The following is a 20,874-nucleotide window of genomic DNA, read 5'->3' as shown; positions in this document are numbered from 1 at the left end:
TGGTAGCAGTAGGCTAAATGGATACAATAGTGATACCCTGATGGTTTGAGACAGTGCATTCATCCTTTTGGGATAAGCAGTTCTGCTCCCTTCAGAGATTGTGTCACCCCAAGATTGCTGGGTCAGTCTAACCTGAGAAAGCAGCTGTTTAGCAAACAGGAAGGTGCCATTTGCTATAATAATGGAAACAAGAAAACTGTTGTTTTTAGAGCATTGTGTGCTCTTTTTAGAGCATTGACTGCTCTCTGATTGAATCCTCCTTAAGATTCATTTACCATGCTACTAAACTCCACCTGTTTGTAGGAAAGGGGTTTATACAAGAAGGTCAGGCTCACCATCGTTTATGCTAGGGAGACAATAGTCTGTGAAAGATAAGGTTCTGAGTGACACTGGTTTCTCCTGAGCAATTGCTAGTCAGGATGAGTGTTGATTTGTTGACTTACAGGGTCTTAATATTGTAAATGGATAAGCTTTTCAAATGTGGATATGTTAAGGGCAGTCATGTTTCAGGTACATGCATATATGGCCCTTTTGTTGCTTGAAATGTCCAAATACTTAACAAAATCAAGTAAAATTAAGACAATACTGTCCTACTTTGGGAAGTCTTACATCAGACAGGGTGGGGAGCTCCTGAGTCCTGACAAGCAGGGAAGGCTGTGGCACGGCCCTGGAGTCACCTGTCACATAGCCACAATGCATGGAGCAGGATAAAAGGGGGATCCTTGCATGCCCCACTGTTGGGGCTGTGGTTCACAAGTGGGACAGACCTGGCTGCAGCCAGGGCCTGAGGTATTCTGCAGGCAGTTCTTGGGTACACGTGCTCAGCTGTGAAGGTACCAGGAGTATTGAAGGATACAGGACATTGAGAGGCACTTAGGACAGTGAAGGGTGGAGGCAGTTAACTGATGAACCTCCATTTGGTACTGAAAGCACTTACTGGCTTTACTTTCAGCTTACCATCCTTACTTTTAACCCTACTGGCCTTACCTGAGTACTGAGACGATTTAATGCAGATTTGGATGGTTGTGAAGTGCCTCTGTCTGGTCTGTCCATTCTCTTAACAATGTCTAATGCTGCTTCCCCTCTGCACTATTGCAATCCATTTCCAAGAACTGGAAGTCAGAAGTGTGCAGTCTGTTCCAGCTGATGGGGTTGGAAGCAGTAGGGGCTCCAAATTAGATGCTATATAGCTTCTAGTTAAAAAAACAATGCCAAGATACCGTGAAATACTCCCCCTATAAACATCAAGGGGAGAATAATGCTCCATCTAACGCAAATTATATTCAGTGCATAAAGCTCTTATATGTGCTATATATTTCATCATGTTTGCAAGTTTATAGGGCTTATCTTCCAGGCCCTGGACTGTAAACGTCATCAGCCCTGTGATGGAAGAAAGATCAAGCTCCTTAATCCAAGAATAACAGAGAAAATATAGATGGACAGTGATCCAGACCACAGAAACAGCTTTGTGCTTTAAGACCCATGGATGTAAATGTGTACTCAGACACTGGGGATCCTTCATTCTTTGGAGGGATGCTGTCAACTCGTGTCCCACTGAGATTAGACTCAAGGGCACTTACTACCTGCAGGATTCAGCCTTAAATGCCTGCCAAAATGTTCTCTGCCTTTGTAACTTGCAATGGTTCAAAGCTTCTCCTTTTTTCCAAATTTTTTTTTTAAATTTTTTAAATTAAAACAGTAGAAATCCATTCTACTGTGGTACTAACACTTTCTCCCCACCTCCCTCCCAGAGTTGCTCTTCCTGGACTGGAACCCTCGGTATAATTTTTCAGTAAGTTCCAGGTTTGTTTTGCTAACATAGGAGGGATTTAAAACTTAAAGGCTGGCAAAACCTTAACTAGCCTATTACAAATGTGTCACTATTCATTAAGGACTCTCTAGGGTGCAGTATGTTCCTTGGTGGATTGGCTTCCTGGAAATTTAATGGCAGCTTGTGAATTGGCATCCAATTTTGTTTTTAGTCTATCTCCTGCTACTATAGAAAGCAATTTTGGTTCTGATAATTTGAGAAATTCTCTTTTGCTTTGCTTTACTTTCATGTTGTACTTTAGGCAGGAGGATGAGTCAGCTGGTGCGATCTTTGAGAAATAGTACAAAGAAAGATTTCTTTGAGTCCACTTACTTTTCTAGAAATTAAGAAGGATATTTATGCCCAGCCATCTGTAAGCAGTTGAATTCCTATCTCACCTATTGGTGAAGTTCAGTTAAGTTCAGGAAAGGCACCTGAGACTTGTATGTAATTCTAGCTTTATTTCTTTCCAAAAACTTTATGGAGGTTGAGATAAGAATTGTAGAGTGCTATGGGATTTACTTAGTTCCTGTTGTATCTGGAGGGGAGATTATTTTGATTCATCACATTAAAGTGTTGGATTGTTTTTATTGTGGCATGCTGCAGTATTCAGCAGTATTTACACACTGTCCATAGAGTATTTTTGTGTAACAACTTTCTAAATAACTTCATATATGGGCATAGTCAGTCTGGAATAGTTATTGTTTAAATACTCACCCTTTTATACTGTGACATAACTTGTATCTGTAGGAAAATTCATAAATGTTACATAGTTTTGGGGAGCTCCAGCTGTAAGACCCAAAGTGGCCTGTGTAGAAGAAATTATTTTGTGTAGAATTGCTTAGATAAAATATCAGCTTTTATAAGATCACCCCCCCCCTTAAAAATAATCACTTTGTTTTCAGCTTGTTTCTTGCCAAATACTTTCCAGTCACTTAATTTAAATGCTTAAGTGAGAACCAATATTTCTTATAAAAATCTTTGGTTTTTTAAGAGAGTAAATGAGTTAGTGGGTCATTTAAAATGCTTCACGCTAAAAACAACTGTCCCTTTTAAAGCAATAAAATCCCCACGTGAATGAGTTTGATACAAGTTCTTAATGTGATCCTAAACCATCTAGCAAAAGTGCCTCTAAGTATCTCTCCGTGTTTCCACAAACCATTTGACGAGCTCTCTGGACGTATGCTGAATTCAAGTTCAAGTACCTGCATTTGTGTGTTGCCTGTGATGCACCTCTGCTCTTTGTTACTTTTGTGACCTGTACTCTGGCTCACCTGGAAGCACACAGGCAGGCATACACCTTCTCTGAATCTGCTTAGAATTCCAAGACCAGGGCTGTACCACTAGGATTGAGGTTCATGTGGGTGAGAAGGGGCATTATATCAGTGGTTAATGTACGGATGAAGAAAGGGGAAAGTTGTGGCTGTGCAGAGAGGTGGATGCAGAACTGAGTAAAACTAGTAAAAGGGTGACAGGCCATGTGGCTGGATAATATCTCGTTTTCATATTGAATTTCTCTGATGCAACTGCGGTCTGCATCACAAGTGTCAGTGCCAATGGCCAGAAGCTCTCTGTGGCCTCTTAGAAAGATGACCTTGAAAGATTGTATGGATTTTGCTGGGGTTGCAAGACTGGACTCAAAACTGACTCTGTGGATCTGATATTCTTAATACTCCTAGGCAAAAGAATGTAGTAATTTTGATGCTTGCTGTTGAGCTTTGTGACATCCAGTGAGAGGGAATTATCCTTTCTGTGTGAAGACTGAGAGCTAAGGAAGCTATTGTGACCACTTGTAGTGGCAGGCTCTGTAGCAGAGTTTTTGTCTGTTATATGGGAGGCTTAGGTTTCACCAGTGGAGAATTTAATTTTCCTGTTTCATCAAGGTTGGATTTTTACAGAACTGTAACTCTGTGTACCTTGCAGAATCTGCATGAGAGCAGAGCTGATTTGTGTTGAGACAGATCTCCCACACGGCTGTGAAAACAAGTGCACAAATTCAGAGTAGCTGGGTGTAAATCTGAAGTAACTGTCATGGAGATTGATGTGCTCTCTAGGAGTTAATCTAGATTTACATCAGGGAAACTGTGACCAGAATCTCCCAGGATTCATCTTCGCTAGACTTTAGTGGCTCACTAAATTAATTGCTAATTAACTTGAGATGGTTGATTATTGTGGATGCTTCCCACATATTTCTTCTTACTGTCATCAAATTTAAAGACAGAGCTCCACTAGATCAGACCAGATCTTACCTGTTCTGAACTCCTGCTTGTCAAAAGCTGTTCCCTTCAGCTAGATATGAACACTTGAGTGCAGTCAGCAGACGTTACACCAACAAAGTAACTGCAGTACACTGCAGTCCTCAGGAATCTAAACTTGTGCAGATTTGGGTCAAACCAGCCAGGGCATGGCAGCCCATATTGCTGAAGGCAATTAGAATAAGCGAGGGATTTAGAGAGGTCCTGCAAGGCAGTCCCAGATTAGCCTTGAAGGCTGGCCTTGCCAGTTTCTACAGTGGAGTGGAGCAGTGTGAGACTTCTCCTTGGCATAAGCGCAGTAGTCAGTGTGAAGTGGTTTCACCACTGAGATATCCAAGCGATGGCATTGAGCTACCTCCACTCAAAACACTTCTTCTCTTGTATGTCAGAAAGCAGGTGCTTTGGTGCTTTGTTGATTCTATACAAAGGAGGCTGTAACATGAAGTATCTCATGGTAAAATACCAGTTTGCAGTATTTAAGGACATCGGGAGGGAAATGCCCGGAGCTATTCCTTCAAAGTCTGACAACTTTGAGCCACCCTTACTCTTCAGATTACACCATCAACACTACACTAAAAAACACACTTTTCTTGTATGTGTTTTGTAGGGCTTAAATGAAATTGGGTTTCCAAAAGGATGGGATGTGTCTGATCCTGCTGTAGCCTGGGCGATGGAGTTTTATGACAGCCTTACTTGAAAACTAAATTTAGGTTCTGTTCCAGACCCCTCCGGAATGGAGGGCAGAGCAGGACAGTTAAAGCAAACCAATTGAGAACCTCTAATGCCCTTGAAAATAGTAAAAGGATCTGTGGCAGGGTTGAAAACAAAACTAAATTAGGCCTCTATTTAATAAAAGGTCCTTATTCTTAAATAAACATGTTGTTAGGTCCTAACAGAGAACGTGCCTAAACAGCATGAATTTAAAAGTTGCCCTTTTCTTTACAAATGTGCTTAACAACCTCCCAGACCTTGGGCTTCACTTTGAACACTGCGTCCCAACAGCCTGCAGTTTGAACTGGGAGGGCCTGGTCATGCTGGCTGATGAGCACTCAGTGAAGATGTAAGGATACAATAAATGGGTGATCATCTTTCTCTCCTGCATGCAAAAGTAAAGGCATCGTGCCAAGCAAATATGCGCATTAGATGACTAACAGCTCCCACACTGCCAGTGTAGGCAGGGAATATGCAATGCAGCCAATATGTGTCTCAGAACCACACCAGCTGCTTTTTATTCTTAATGTTTGGTTTTGTTTTTAAATAGGAGTTCGGATCTTTGAGCAGGATGTTTATCTCTATGCACAGAAAACAATATTGGTCATAGCTTTTAATATACGATCAAGTTTTTAGAACTACCGGCTGATATATCTGTTGTGAGTGACATCAGAATTTCAAGCAACTGCTATAAATGCTCTCTAGGATGGCTGTGCATATCATGTGTAATTTTCTGAGTTTACCTTTATTTAGTGGCTAGAAAATAGCTTTTTAAAGAAAGGGAGAATATTTTTTTTTGCAGTGGGAATATTGTTTGAAAGTTTTGTATTTCATGTTTGGGTTTGTATTGAATTTTTATTAATATTTTTGCCCTGATTGAGTTTTGATTACTCTTTTTTGGGTAAAACTGGTGGGAGGTGTTCAAAAAATCATTATGCTGTAACAAAGGAGTTGATACTTGCTTAGCCTTAGTTTTACAGTGTACATGTGGATGTACAATGAGCTGAACCCCCAGGGAAGTCCTGTAAATCCCTGTAAGCAGAGTGCAGTTCACCTTAGCATTTAATCTAGCAGTGAGCTTCCACTGAAGAGGGCCCCCTTTTCATTCCCTCAGTGATGACTAGTCCACACCCCACCCAATTAATTAGTTTTCTGTCAGTTCTGCAAGCTGAAGCAGCAGCCTTGTTGCTGCATAGATAGCTAAGGCTGGGGGATAGGATGCAGTAGAGGAAACTGAACAGGATGAAGCAAGCCCCTCTCTTTCTGCAGCAGTGTAAGGTTAGATCATGCTAAATGCAACACAACGTGAACCTCAACTGTTCAATAAGGTGGACTTATTTAAATTCCCCAAGAAATATTAAGGACCCTCTGAGATAAGAACTCTACAACCACAGAATGGTAGGCAGTGTCTTGAGCTGAATCTTTAAAAAACTCGAGAAACAGGAAACCAAAGACAGACTCTCAAACCACCAAGTTACAGTTCTGTGGCCTCACAACTAGCTGATCTGGCGTTCAATGAACAGACCTCTGTTGTTCCCAGAGCTAAAAATTCTTCATGTTTATCGTGCTTATTACTGACATCTCCTAAGTATACAGTATTGCAGAAAGCAGACTTCTGGAGTACAGGTAGAGAAGAGCTGAAGTCCTCAGATGTTTTCCAGGACACGTTCTCATGGACAGTGGCACTAGTGCTGTCAGTATCTATTTAGCACTGAGTGAATGTCTGATGAAAAACTAATTTTTGAGAAGGAACAAAGCCCTATTTCCCTTACAGAGCTATTTAGTAGTCTGGATAATATTTACTCTGTTTTAAAAACCTGTTTCTTCTTTCTTGATGTCTCTCCAAGTTGGCATCCAGATCCCTCATCCCAGTTATGTTGGTTTTGCCAGTAAAAAATTGCTCTTATGTGGACTAGCAGTTAGAAAGGGTTGTGTGGAATGACTGGGATAGCAGTCGACAGATAGTCTGCATTATATAAGCTGTGCTTTCTACCCAGGTGGTTAATTAAACTTGGTGTTCAGATCCCAAGACAGAAATTGCTTATGTGCACACTTCTTTTAATAACGTGTTTCTGTTCCTCTGCCCCTGGAGTCTTAGCCCTGTCTCCCGGTTTGTCCGTTCTCAAGAGAGAAAAGGGAATGTAAGGACAAAAGGAGAGTGTGTGGCTCCATGTAGTCTCATTTTGGGCAAATAGTCTTGTCTGATTGGGGGTTGTGGATGGAGTGAGGGAACATCTTACAGCATCACTACGGATTGCCTGAATGATGTGTGCTTTGGAATAGATGCTATGTCCTTCCCAGAAGAGGGAAAAAATGATCAGTAGCAATAAACCATTTTATCATTTTGTGTACATTACTGTTCTGTGATGATGCTCCTGCACATTAAACTGCTTTGTTATCCTGTCAGAGCCAGGGTATGTATACAGATAATTGTGTGTACAATTTTTACTTGCGTCTGGGCAGACCATGTCATTGTTTCCAGCAAAAATTAACTTGTTAGCTTAAAAACATGGGATTTTCCTCATGCATATCACAAGATAAAGTCACTCTTGCTTCCATGAAGTAGTCTGAATGTGCTTCTGAGTATTTGCTACCAGAAATTTGGCAATTGCTTCTCAGTCCTCTGAGACACATCCTCTAGGGGTTTCACACAGCTCAAAGTTAGGTGCCCAAATCTTCTCTTAACTTGGAGCCTGGTTTTGCTGGCACTTTCGCACAAGTGAGTACTCCTCTAACTCGTTTTAGCTGCTCGTGTCAGAATAACAAAGGACACAACGGTGTTTTGAAAGGAAGGTCATGCAGTTGTATTGCCTTTATTGTTTAATGTGAGTTCCTTTCTGTAAAACTACTTGGCCTTGAAGGTTTTCCTTGTGGTCAAGGGCAAATAGAATTATGTCTTCATCAGTGTTCATTCATCAGTGTACGGTAGGTGTAAAATGCTGCCAAATCTTAGCATTGTTTTCACATCACTTTTGCACTGATAATAACTGCAAGGTGTAAGTTAATTGAGAATAAGCCTTTACGCATTTTCAGAGGCAGGAGTGATTCCTGTCTTGCTTTAGTGGCATTTTCCTTTGAAAAATATCTGCTGTTGGAGAGAGAGAAAGATGGGGCATATTAGGCAATAGATGGGTATTTCTTTCAGCAGTGTAAAACTACACCTGTCCCTAAATTACACGATGGGGAAAGAGGGAGTAGAGGAGGAATGCTTGAGTTTGGAGGCAGTGTAAAGAAAGGAATAAAGTGTGGAGTCTGGCAAAGCATCTGCATTGAATGCAGACTACAACAGTAGAACATAGTTTAAGAAGAGGCCACTCTCTCTTTATAGAAGAGTATAGAGCTTCAGCATTAGTTCTTATTCATTTGGCCTCTCTGGAAATGTTGTGATACCAAGTTCTTTGCTCACTGTGTGTAAAGAAAACAGTTTTATACCAGCATTTGAATATTGTGATGAGCTGTAGACACTAAGGGAGGTCAAAGAAAGCATTTGGGGCTACTATCATTGTAAACAGCTCTGTGCTAAAAGCTAGGTGTGATCAGGTTACCTTGTGTCAGCTGAACCACAGTAACCCTATGTAAACATTCTAAGTCTACTTTTTCAAAAGTGTGAACCACTTCTGGCTTGAATTTTAGCTCTCGTCTTTTGCTTGCATTGGACTGAGAGCGTGCAGAGTTAATTACACTTCCACTTAACAGAAGTAATAAGCTTTGCTTGCTGGGGCAACCTGTTCAGATACCAGAGCCCTTCGTGTCAAGACAAAAGATCTGTATAGAGAAGTACAACATCCTTTGTTAGATCACTTGGTGCAGTTTGGGGATATAATTTGGCCTTCAATAGTGAGCCAAAAGACACCAATTCCTTTTATCCTGTGGCAGTCCCTTATGAAATCCAGTTACTCCTTGGTCCTGCACCTCATTGCTGTTCTGGAGTGACATGACTGCATTGCGACGCCTGTTTCTTGGGAGCTGTTGCACACAACTGGCAATTATGTCATTGACAAGTTTGAGGGGCAGTGGGGGTGCTGATGGTAGACTCAGAACTATCCACACCATCTTTTTATGGTGTTTGTTAGTTGCTTTGAGCAGCACTTGCTCTGTAAAAGAAGGTTGACTTTCTTGAGGGCTTGCCTGCAAGACATCTTTTCTGGTTTTGAGCCTGGTCTGCAGAAATCTCATCAGAAAATGAACTTAATAAAAACATCTAGCTGTAAAGAATTGGTTGTCATATTTTCCTGGGAAGGAGGGAGAGGTGTTTCTAAGTGGCTATAAAAGTATAAATACCATCTGTATGACGTATTCTTATTTTTTCTGGTTTTAGGAATAACTTTTGGATTAGGTTTTGAGACACACTCTGTACACAGACAGTAATTCTTATTCTTGGACTTAGCTACTATGTTTGTACTACTCTAAGGGAAAGAGACACATGTATCCAGGCCTTTACAGCCAGTTTCATTCCTTAATAATCCCTTGTCCTGGGTAGCGGAGGATTGCTTAGTGCTAAGATGTGTTATACTGGATGAGATGATTTTTTGAGGAGAGCCTCACACATTATTGTGCTGTTTTGCTTTTACCTGGATGCTGTCTTCTTGTATCCTAGTGTCTTCTAAGAACGTGGCTTGCTTTTAAATATGTTTTTCTTTTACATACAAATGTGCTTCTCTCTATGCAGTGATCATCTCATGTCCCAGTGCCAGAGGTAAAGTCTGCATATCTAAATAGTCCTGGATTTATTAGCCTGTTCAGAAAGATCATTTTCTAGCCAAGATTTCAACAGTACCTCTGTAGCAGAGGGCACTTGCAGAGTTTAGCCCTTTAAACTCATGTTCTTCAGGAGACTTCTTGATTGGGTTTGTGGGGCACAGTGTATTGGCATCAATATAAAGAGTTCTATTTGTCTCTGTGGACATGGGAAGAGGCTGTGAATGAACTGGCCTGATGTTCACAGTGCAAGGTCCTTTAGATGTAGATCACAAATCACATAAGATGTGAAGGCAGAGTACTTCATAATCAGGACAAAAAAAGGCATCCCTGGCACCTCCCTTAGCTGAATGTGTGAAGGGAGGAAAAGGTCCTTGCAGTTTGTTAGGGGTGAACGTCTTTCCACGTGCCTGCATGACCCTCTTTGCCCATGTTTTTGCCATGCTTTGAGTGGCATGTTGGGCACGTGGTCTCTGAGGTTATGATGGGCTGTTCCTAAATTAAGTGTTCAGTTATTGCCACTGTGTGATAGGTATGACACATTCAGCAGTCCTTCACAAATAAGGGGTTTTGTCTTGTATTCAGACCTTTAAGCCCTCTCTGAGATTTTAGTGAAAAGGGGCATTATGATTTCAGCTGAAGGCTTTTTCTGTATGCTGCAGATGGCTCCTAAGGGAGTTTAGTTCATGGATCACCTCCTTTTCCTTAAATATTAAAAGATATTATGGTACAAACCGTTCGGATATCTGGAAGACTTCTGGTAGATTCCAGTTCCTTTATGCAGGTAATAAGCAAAAGCAAGTTCATCAATAATAATATGGCAGTATACTTCATCTCCTTGCCATGTTTCACCTCACCCCACACATCAGTGGGTCGACACTTTCTTTATAGTTGAGCAGCTTGTCACGGTCTTTTAGAATTTATTGTCAAGAAGAACTGTGTGTAAAAGCCCTGAATAGTTCTTAGACATCTGATAGTGTTAAAGCTTAGATTCTCCCTTTATTTTTCAGGATTCTAGTGCATGAAGGATGTAAATGATAATCCCAGAGGACCATCTGTCCTGGAGCAGGCATTGGAACCAAGTTACTATGTGACTGAAAGGGCTGAGTGCAAGTCAGATGGTAAGTAAGACAAGGAAGATGAGATATATCATACTGTCACTTCAGTACAGATGAAAAATACCTCCATACACTCTTCCAGAACTTGTCCTAATTTTCAGGTTTTAAGTGTTTTGCAAAGCCCAGTGAGCATGGCAGGTAGTTTTTGCTACATCTTTTCATGATGGAGTATATATTTTAACCTAGTTGTGGTTCTTACATCATTCAGAGTCTATTTTACCTCCATTGCCTGCTTGATGTCTGTGACTAGCTTGGATTTCTAAGGAAGCCTAAAGGATTGAGCCTTTGTCTCCTAAAAGCTCCTGAGGAAGTCCTTTTAAATCCAATCCATAGCTGTCTCAAGTGGGTTTTTCTTTTTAATTGATTTGTGGTAAACAGTAAGTAAATTAGTTCTGTTTAATCATTGAGGAATTATGATTTTTTTTTTTTTTAATCATGGAGGAAGTGGGTGTTTCCAAGCCATTCTGGACTTGTTTCTAAACATATTCTGTCTCTTACAGGAAAGTGTCTCCTGTCTGCATAGTGAGGGCTCTTGGAGCATGCATCCAGTGTAGATAAACCTTTTTTGGCTTTTTTGATTACCTGATTTATTTACTGGTTGCAGTTGATGCTGCACTTGGACTGGCCTTTGGTAGCTTCTTGCAGACTGTTGCAGTTTGTGGTTGTTTTTATGCTGGAGGAGCCAATGCATCTGACGTGGGTGGGCCTTTGATATCAACAACACGCTGCAAAGGAGGCCCAGCTTGCAAAAAGAGGATGCTGTAAACCTTTATTAGGGGATATTTGAAGGGCAAAAACATGTTCTGTATGCAAATAAGCTGTAAGGCGAAGGAGTTCATTCCACGTGCTGTATAATTTACTGGTAAAAAGCCCTTTATGAGCTGTAATCTTATTTATGTAGGAATCCTGAAAAACTTCAGGTAACCTACAGTTATTTTTTCTGGACATTCCCATCATCTTTACAGATTAGATATAAGTGGTCAGCTTTGGACAGCTGAAAATCAATGCCTGCCACTCATTTGATGGCAGAAGGGAGGTGCTGTCTTTTCTGTAAGCTCAGGGAGCCATGTTAGTGTTACACATTTTGGTGTTTTTTTACAACATTGTCCAGATCCTTTGAGGCCAGTGTTAAATCTAGGCCATGAAACATTAATGTTATTTAATTTTTTGTTGATGTGGTGGGTAGTTGTGCCGAATAATTGCAAGCCTCATTATGTCAGGACATGTACAAACATACAATAAATGGCAAACACACATTTTGCCTCAAAGGAGTTATTTTTGGTAGTTTGGCATAAATAAAAGCATGATATTTTATGTTATCTGACCCTTATCATCACAGACTATATTTATTTCAAAGCCAGATGTGAGCACCATTCTGCTGGTTATACAAAATAATGAATTCAGAAGTCATTTTGCCATGTTCATCAAATTTATCCCCTCACTGAAACTCGTAGTAAAACACAGTTAAAATATGGAGTTAAAGTAAATTTGTTCCACCCACCAACACAGAAACCCCTCTGTTTTTAGCTGGATAGCTAAAAAGGAAAAATGTATGTGCTATAAATCCAGTATATGGTTCTTAGGGCTACTGAGTATATTCAGAGATCTTTCACATTTCAATTTCTATTTCCTGTCCACCAATATGGCTGCTTTTGGGGCAAAATGTGTGAATGGTTCTGGTAGAATAATAATGCTTTTGCTAATTTTTTTCCCCCTTCCTGGTTTATAAGGGACTTCACTTTTCACCCTTGTGTCTTTGCTTAGGCTTTGACACGGCCCTTCTCTCATCTCGAGGCCAAAATACCCCGTGTTCATGCACAGAGCCTGCAGGTTGTTCATCGAAAAGGTCTTTAATCCAGCAGTGATTCCTGGCTTGCACTTTATATGTGGGCAATACAAAGGGAAGTTTTTCAAGCAGTTTTGTTTTCATTGCAAAATAAGGCGTGGGTAGTTCTGCCTTGCAGAAAAGCTTAGCCTGGAAAAACCTGGTGTGGGAGGGGAGAAAGAAAAGATCGACAATCATTTATCATGTGACATCAAAGTGGAATAGTTCCAACAAAAAGACTGTGCTAAAACTTTCCAACTGAATGTGAGCTGAAGGTCACACACTTGCCTTCATCTTAACTTGATAGAGCCAGCATGGAAGCATTGCTAAAGTACCCTGGAAGAAATTCTGTGTCTATAGGCTACCCCTGGCAAGTGTGCTTGCTGAAAAGTACTCTGGAAAGGCCTCAGTCTGAGGTAGCTGAACAGGCTGGTTGTGGCACAAGAGGCAAAGGCACTTAGAAAGTATCAGTAGTGCTAATTTCAGGAAAGGCTCAGATGTATAAAATTCAAATCCACGTCTTTAATGGGATGAAAGATGCTCCAATGAATGTTTGAAGTAAAAGTCATTCTCCAGGCATTGGCATAGGACTGTAGACCCATCCATGTTTCAAATGTGGCAAAGAAAAGGGTATCATGCTGTTCAGTAGTCACAAAGACAATAATAAACTTCAGTATTGCATAAAATGATGTGTAGAATGTGTCCAAAGGTCTTCAGTGTTGTAGTGCTTAAGTTGAGCAATCAATAACATTCATACAAAGAAAATACTGCTTTCATTGCAGGGCATAGGAGCTAGTGAAAAACTTCTAAAGTGTGGTTTGATTAGGGTAGGTTGGAGGGCAGATTCAAATTCTGAAAAATTCCTTGGGAAACTGTTAGGATATATTTATGCCAGCCAATTAATAGGGATGGTGAAACCATAAAATGATGGACTTGATTGAATAATGGTCATTTTAAGTAACCAGAAGTCAATTTATTTCACAGAACTGCCTCATGTTCACATGCTCACGTCCAACACAGCGCATGAAGCAAAAAACATAGAGAGTGAAATGAAACTGGATGGTGTTTCTGGAGGCTTGAAAAGTTTTGCTGTAGCTGCACCACAGAGCCACGAGCTGCTCTTGTGAGGGTGGAGAACAGGATACAGATAAAAGAGGTCACATGAGTCTGTGGAGATGAGCAAAATTAAAATGCTATTTTTGAAGGAGTGTGCACTTGGGTTGACAGTTTGAAGTTGAAGCCTTTCAGTTAAACCTTTATTAAAGCAAGTTTATTCTGCAGTGTGTACACAAAATACTGTAGAAAATTAAACTGATTAAAATCTTGGTTCATGTCTTAATGGCATTTAAGAATCTGAGAGATGATGAGGGTGAGGCAGTTTGCAGTGCCAAGGTACACTATCTACAGGAATCTATCAGGGACCCTGATTTCAATAAAGAGTTAAATTAAAATTCAGTCTATTCTTTTTGACAAGCATCTATTTGGTAAATTATCATGTGCCAGTTTTAGTTCTATGGTCCTTATTGATTTAATTCTAATACAGTTTCTTTCAGTATTATCATATCTTTATTAAGGGCTGGATAAGTTCTTAGGTTTTTGGGTTTTTTTCCTGTTAATTCTTCTTACACTTGATCCTTTATCAAGCTGGACAGGTGGTGAGTTGACCTGATGCTCTTCATTCTCCTTCTGTGCTGTGCATGAAATGGTTATCTTGCTTCACACCAAGTAAAGGTAATTGGTAAACTGGCATTTGTAATTTGAAGGCTTGGCCCTGTTGATGGTGTCCCCTGATGTATGTTTACTCCTCTGCCAGCTCCATTAGCCCAGCACAGCAGTCACAATATCAAGGACATCTTATTGGTGAATACTACAGATAATACTCTGTTATTCAGACTGGGATTTCATGAGGCATTTAAGGGAACTGATTATTTGCTTTCCGATGAAGTTCCAGGTAAAGTTGGAATTTTTTGATACCTTTCGAGCATACTGCATGAAAAGATAACAGAATCAGTTGCTGATATGTTCCTGGGTTTCAGTCTTTGAACCTTAATACAAGAATATCACTTGAAAAGTTTAAAGATGTATAGAGAATCATGAACATACACTGACAGGACATTGGGGCATACTTAATACAGAAAGATTCAGGACCTCTAGCAGGTAGGCAGCTGTATTTCAAAGGTAGACCACAGAGTTTGGGGTTTTTAAAACAGTTTGTCAGTCCCTATGGAGATTGGGATCCCAAATCCAAGGTAAAAGTACATTCTTCTGTATGTCCACTACCAAACAAGCAGCAAAATAGTATCTCTGGGCTGTCACTCCCCTCCAAGGTTATTCAGGGCTGTTCTGTCAATCCTTCTTTCACAATTCATATTAGGACAGTTCTCCCCTTATTATTCAAGCCTCTCTGTGTGTAGCTCCTACCTTTTAAGCTTGTTCTTCAGCAATAGGGGCTGTCACAGAAGGTGAATTTGACCCCGTGCTCTTTGTGAGAATGAAGTCTGGATGGCATCAACTTCTTGTCTTTGTTTTCCTGTGTTCTGGTGAAGGATATATGGGCATATGGACCTGAGGAGAGCAACAGCAAATTCCAGCTCCAGATGGTCACAGGATGGAGGACTGTGGTTGTAGTTTGTTCCTGCTGTGCAGTCAGATGTAGATGTGGCAGCCTATGCACCATGACAGAAAACAGGTGGGGTGTGGGGGGATATTCCTTGAAGTTGCATTGCTTGGCTTGGCATGTCTGCCTGTAAGGCCATGTTCCACCCCTGTGAGAGCTGACAGAATTGAAGCTCTATTAGGCCCTGGCCAGCACAGTAACCCTTCCCCATGTGGGACTTTCTCAGGTTTTGTACAGGTGCAAATACCATCAACATCACTTGCAGTGTAAGATTTGGAGAGCTGGGCTGTCCTCACACTGCCCAGTTTGTAGTATTTGATGTTCTCACAACTGTACCTGTATTTTCTTAATTGTGAGTGACAACAGACACATTTGTGTGCTGTATTCACAGACACAATTAAAGGAAGCAAAAGCACATGGTAGGCAGCAGTTTGAAAACCATGTCAGTCTCAGTTTCAAAAACAACTGCACGGTATTGTCTCACTGTCAGCGTGAAATGTAATCCATATTTTTAAGCTGCCTTTGACAATGAAACTTAGGCCCATCTTTTGAAGAAAAATTAGAGTTATTTCAGCAGAACTAGGGCTCTGTCTAGGGGTATTGGTGCTTTTGAAAATCTGGCTTCTTGATGCCCTAAGTCTGTTAGGCATGAGATACCCACCATCATGTTTCCCACTAGAAAAATGAATCAAAATCCGTGTCTGATTTCTGCAGCCTTATGTCTGAAAATTTTCAGTAAGAGCTCACAGTTGTAATTGGGAAATGGCAATTACCATATAGTTTAAATAGATTTTTTTTCTGTTTCAGAGTTTAGAGCAAGATATTTCAGAGGAGAGGAAGGGAAGACTCTCTGTCTAATTCTGAGGTTATTTAATACCCAAGAGGAAGGAAGTTTTCAGTATGCTGTACTTCTTGCATATGCTACCTTGTTTGATTTGAGCTACTGCCAGATGCTGTTTTTAGTCTCCACTCAGTCCTTCTGTCAGACTTTTCACACTCCTCCTCCTCCTCCTGTGGGCCTCTCTTCTATGGCCTTGTATTTATTTTTCTTCTTTCCTCTTTTATCGGATATTCTCCTTTCCATTATTCCCAAACATGCACCTTCTTTTGTCGTCTGTATTTTATCTACTCCATTCTCCGCTTGTTACTGTTAGTCCCTTGTCTAGCTTAAATGAAGAGTGGTTTTGTGGGATCCAGTTTAATGCCACAGAACACACATTATATAAGTCAAAAATACTGAAGAGCCTGTTTCAGGGATGTGAGATCCAAAACAGTGCAGTATTTTGAACTGGACATGTTGTTACATAGTGAATTATATGCACAGCTCGTGGTCACTGTTTGTTTTGGTGGACTAACTGATTAATTAGTAGACAAACTAATATCATAGCTGAAATTAGCTGAAAATCAGCCAGGTAAGACAACTAGTCATTTTTGAGAGCAGAACCTTGCTGATGTGTTATGTGGTCTGTCTGCAACAGTTTTATAAACTTCTTTCAGCTGAAGCAAACCACCCTTTGGAAGTCTGATGTTGTCACTGTATCTCAAACCTCTACTGTCTCTGGAAATCATGGTTTCTTGACCTCTGCCTACTACTAGTTTGCTGATTGAGGTTTCATGCTTTCCTTGTGCCTGCTGGTGACATCACCATGGGGATGATGCCTTTTCCTGGTCTTAAAATCAAGAATTAAACACGGTTAGAAGGAAAAAAGGGGTTTTACCTCTGTATTTATTTTCATGATCCTTAGGTGCACACGTCCAGGTGGAATGCACCCCAGTGCACACTGCAATGCACCCCCCAACAGATCTGGTATAACATTACAGGTCTTACTAATGAGCATATCTATCAAAGATTCCCCAGGGAGAGGCTCGAGTGAGCCCCAGTCCCTAAGGAACCTTCCCCTGGATGTTTCTATCTTAGTTTACAAAATGTGTTCTGGAGAGGACCTTGGTGTCTGGGGCTTTCTGATCCCTAACTACGAGGCTTCTAAGATGTTTAGTCTCCTAGCTTGACAAAATACATGTAAGAATATAGGCTAAAAAACACTAAGAATACAGAAGTTATAAAAAGATATAAAAGGGGTATAAAAGAAAATGCAAAAAATGATCATGGCATCAGGGAAATGCAAGAAACCTCAACAAAGAAAATATTTCAGTAAGGATAGCATTAAGGGGTGAGTAGTTGCGGAATACCAATCTCAAGAATTGGAGGTTTTAATGGTGGAAGGTTTCCTTCATTGTATCACTGTTCTCTCTTGGGAAAGAAGTCTTGGGAACCTAAGACTTGCTTTGTTTGTGAATCTTCTTATCTCTTTCCGCCTACACATGGTGTCTGATCTTTGTTAAGATCTGGGCCTGCTCTGCATCTTCACAAGAAAAACTCTAAAAGGAGAGAGGAGGGACTGCAAGGATTGAGAATTTTAAAAAACTGATGGAGAGCAGGTATTGGCTTGTGCTTGGCTGGAGGGGTGTCCCCACCCTGCTACCTGAGAGGAGTTGTCAAAGAAGAGGTGATCATGGTATGGTGTCACCCATTAGGTTTGTTAGATTTCCAGCTGCAGTGTGTTGCACTGGGAGATTTGATTGAATGTAACTTGGGAGTTCCCCATGGCTCTTTCTCCACAAAATGAGCCTTCCAACTGAGATCTGGCTGGGTTGTCAAAAGAGAGTCATAGTCAAGCATGTTATTGAAAAAAAGAATGGGAAGGGGAATCTGCCTCTGTGAACCTTCCTCTGGAGCGTTCAGAGTGGAACTGAGGAGCTTAAACTCTTAGTTTAAGTGGAGAAAGGAGAGATTTGGGCACTCCATGAGAGGAACATGGAGTTCTTCAACAGAAGAGTTGAGTAAATACTGACAGGTTTGACTCTTTTGCAGTACATTTTCACAACATCTGTCAAGCTTCCTTTAAAAATACCCAGACAGCTCTGGCTTGACTGTGGATATTTTTCACGCTTCCCAGTGTATGGAATTGGCATTTTAATTTCACAAACAAATCTTCCAGCTTATTAGATTTATCCACCTGCTCATGCAAATGGCAGTGCAGTAGGTTCAGTTTGTTCTCATGTGTTTTTCATCACAGGTTTCTGGTTGTCATCTAAGCTTTGCAGAGTCTATTCTGCTCAGTTCCTGTGTTTTGCTGTATCCTATATAATTTCATCCTTGGGATCGCGCCCACCACTGCAATATGTGGTGGCACTGGGTTGTTAGGCTGTTCTCCCCATGGGATCTGAATTCCTCTTCCCTGTAGGCTGTTGGCTTTCTGTGTGCTGCACCCCATGATGTGGCAGTAAGCTGCCTGGATATTACTGTGTTATGGCTCTTTGCACCTCCCAAAGAGCTTATCAGGTGTCCTTAATGACATGAATCTGCTATTGCTTTATTTTCAACTCAACTGCTTAGCTAAAAGAATGTGCTATTTAAAAGAAAAGAGCTATTTCACCTGAAATTAAATGGCCAAATGAAATTTTTTTTAGTCCCAACAATAGATGCCATTTGCTGTTGATGATTGTCATCATGGCACGCTTTAAGTGAGAACAAACATACTACCCCCCTCCAATACACACAAGGGTTTTTTCCTAACAGATTTATTCATTAAGCATATGTTCAAAGACTACAGCTATTGCCACTTTTAAATAGAACCATTTTTTCATTGCTTTTCATAGAAAAAAATGCTACAGTGTTGTGAAAAACCTATTAATGTTCCAAATTCAATTAACTAACATATTCTGTTAAAAGTCCCTTCTACTCAGGTTGTTTGACAATAGGAAAATAAATACTGTGTGTTGGAGACTGACCTTCAAATGACAGTCCAAAGCAGCTGCTTTGCAGAGTCTTTCACAGTTTGAATGCCTTTACCTTCCCTCTGAGTATGTCAAAGAGGTGTCTTACAGAAACCGAAGGGAAGCTGGTTAGACTGTAAGTCTTGGCCCCAACTTCCTTGCACAGGCAACATTCCTGCTGAAACGGGTAAAAGTTTCATCTGACCAATTTTGCAGCCTTTTGATAAGAGGGATGGCACTCCTGAAAGACACTAAATGCCTTCCATTTTGAATGCCTTCTGTGGGAGACAAAGATAAATACAGATCTATTTTTCAGAATAGGTCATTTTTCTTTCTGTCAGGTTTGTGCAGGCGTTCTCAAAATGGCCCCATTTAGCATCCTGTGTGCTCACTGGTACTGATAGGTTCTGAATGTCCTTTGCCAGCACAGTGAAGAGCATGTGTTATTTTTCTGTACGGAAGAACGCTTTTGCAACAGCTCTAAGGTGAAGCTTCCTTTGTTCTTTAGGGGTTTTTTTTACATGCTACTAAAGTGCTGCTCCTATTGGATGCACATATGGATTTGGGGATACTATTGTCTGTTCAGCTGATAAGGTCATTTCAAGATCTGCAGAGATGAAAGGATGAACTATGATGTTTTGAGTTACCCCTCAAAAATAGGACTTGATACTGCCCTGTTTCCTCTTTTGTCTTTTTGTGTCTCTGCTCAGCATATCAGAAATAGATCACAGGGCTTCTACCTGGGCCATGGGTAAAATGTAGCTCTTGTCCATTCTTTTTATGATCTTCCCAGCATAATTAATGCTACTGTGGTGGTTTGACCTTTGCTGGAGGCCGGGCACCCACCAAAGCCGCTCTGTCACCCCCGTCTGATCTGGGTAAGGGAGAGAAAATACAATAAACGGCTCATGAGTTAAGGACCAGGACAGATCACTCACCAGTTACTGTCACAGGCAAAACTCAGGGAAATTAGTTGAATTTATTGCCAATCAAAATCAGAGCAGGATAATGATAAGTAAAACAAATCTTAAAAACACCTTCCTCCTACCCCTCCTTCCTTGGTCTTAACTTCATTCCTTATTCTCTACCTCTTCTCTCTCAGTGATTCAGGGAGATGGAGAATGGGGATTATGGTCAGTTCATCACATGGTTTTTCTGCCACTGCTTCCTCCTCAGGAAAAAGAGTTCTTCCCCTTCTCCATCATGGGTTCCCTCCCATGGGAGGTAGTCCTCCGTTAACTTCTCCAACGTGAGTCCTTCCCACAGGCTGTAGTCCTTCACAAACTGCTCCAGTGTGGGTTCTTTCCAGCGGATGCGGTTCCTCAGGAACAGGGTGCTCCAGCACGGGCTCCTCTCTTCCCGAGTCTGCAGGATCCCCTGCCAGGAACCTGCTCCAGCATGGGCTTACCACAGAGTCACAACCTTCTTTTGGGCATCTACCTGCTCTGGCATGGGGTCCTCCAGAGGCTGCAGGTAGATCTTTGCTCCTCCATGGGCTGCAGGGGAATCCCAGCTCTGGTGCCTGAAGCACCTCCTGCCCCTCCTGCACTTATCCGGGTGTCTGCAGGGCTGTTTCTTTCACATATTCTCACTCCTTTCTTCTCTGGCCACATTTACTTCTGTGCCACAACTTTATTCTCCTTCTTAGACAGATTATCCCAGTGGCATTCCTACCATCTGATGTGCTTGGCCTTAGCCAGCTGGCTGGCATTAGAACTGTCAGATGTGGGGAAGCTTCTCAAAGAAGCCATCCTCATAGCCCCCCACACCCTGCTACCAAAGCCTTGCCACACAAACCCTTCAGGAAAGTACCAAGCAGGTTTGTTGCACATAATTGGCATTGGGAGATGAGGGGTGCAAACAAAAAAAATTATTTTAGTAGAATCTTGAAGTAATGTGGAGGAAGACAGAGGTGGGATGGTTTGAAAGTGCCACACTGGTCTTTAGAAGCTAAGAATGAGATTTACAAGATTACTCAGTACTTTATTCTTCATATTGAAGTCAAGTGTGGGAGGAGACTTGATCTGAGGCATTTGGCATCTCCTGTTAAGGCAGATGAACTG

At 41.1% G+C, this 20,874-nt stretch overlaps 1 protein-coding gene across 1 annotated transcript in view; it reads left to right on the top strand.

Annotated features, from left to right (window-relative positions):
• Positions 1 to 10,495: 10,495 nt before the first annotated feature.
• Positions 10,496 to 20,874, top strand: part of PTPN5 (protein tyrosine phosphatase non-receptor type 5) — a gene marked incomplete at both ends in the record, with an annotated part of 53,928 nt that continues 43,549 nt past the window's right edge. Inside the window, one exon of the mRNA XM_082283548.1 lies at positions 10,496 to 10,595. Coding sequence (XP_082139674.1) covers positions 10,496 to 10,595 — 100 coding nt within the window. The remainder of the gene's footprint in view (positions 10,596 to 20,874) is intronic.

This window comes from Coloeus monedula (genome assembly GCF_965178545.1).
Source record: "Coloeus monedula genome assembly, chromosome: 6".
Classification (NCBI taxonomy): Eukaryota; Metazoa; Chordata; class Aves; order Passeriformes; family Corvidae; genus Coloeus; species Coloeus monedula.
The sequence above is the reverse complement of the archived record's forward strand: the minus strand, read 5'-3'. Positions and strand labels throughout refer to the sequence as shown.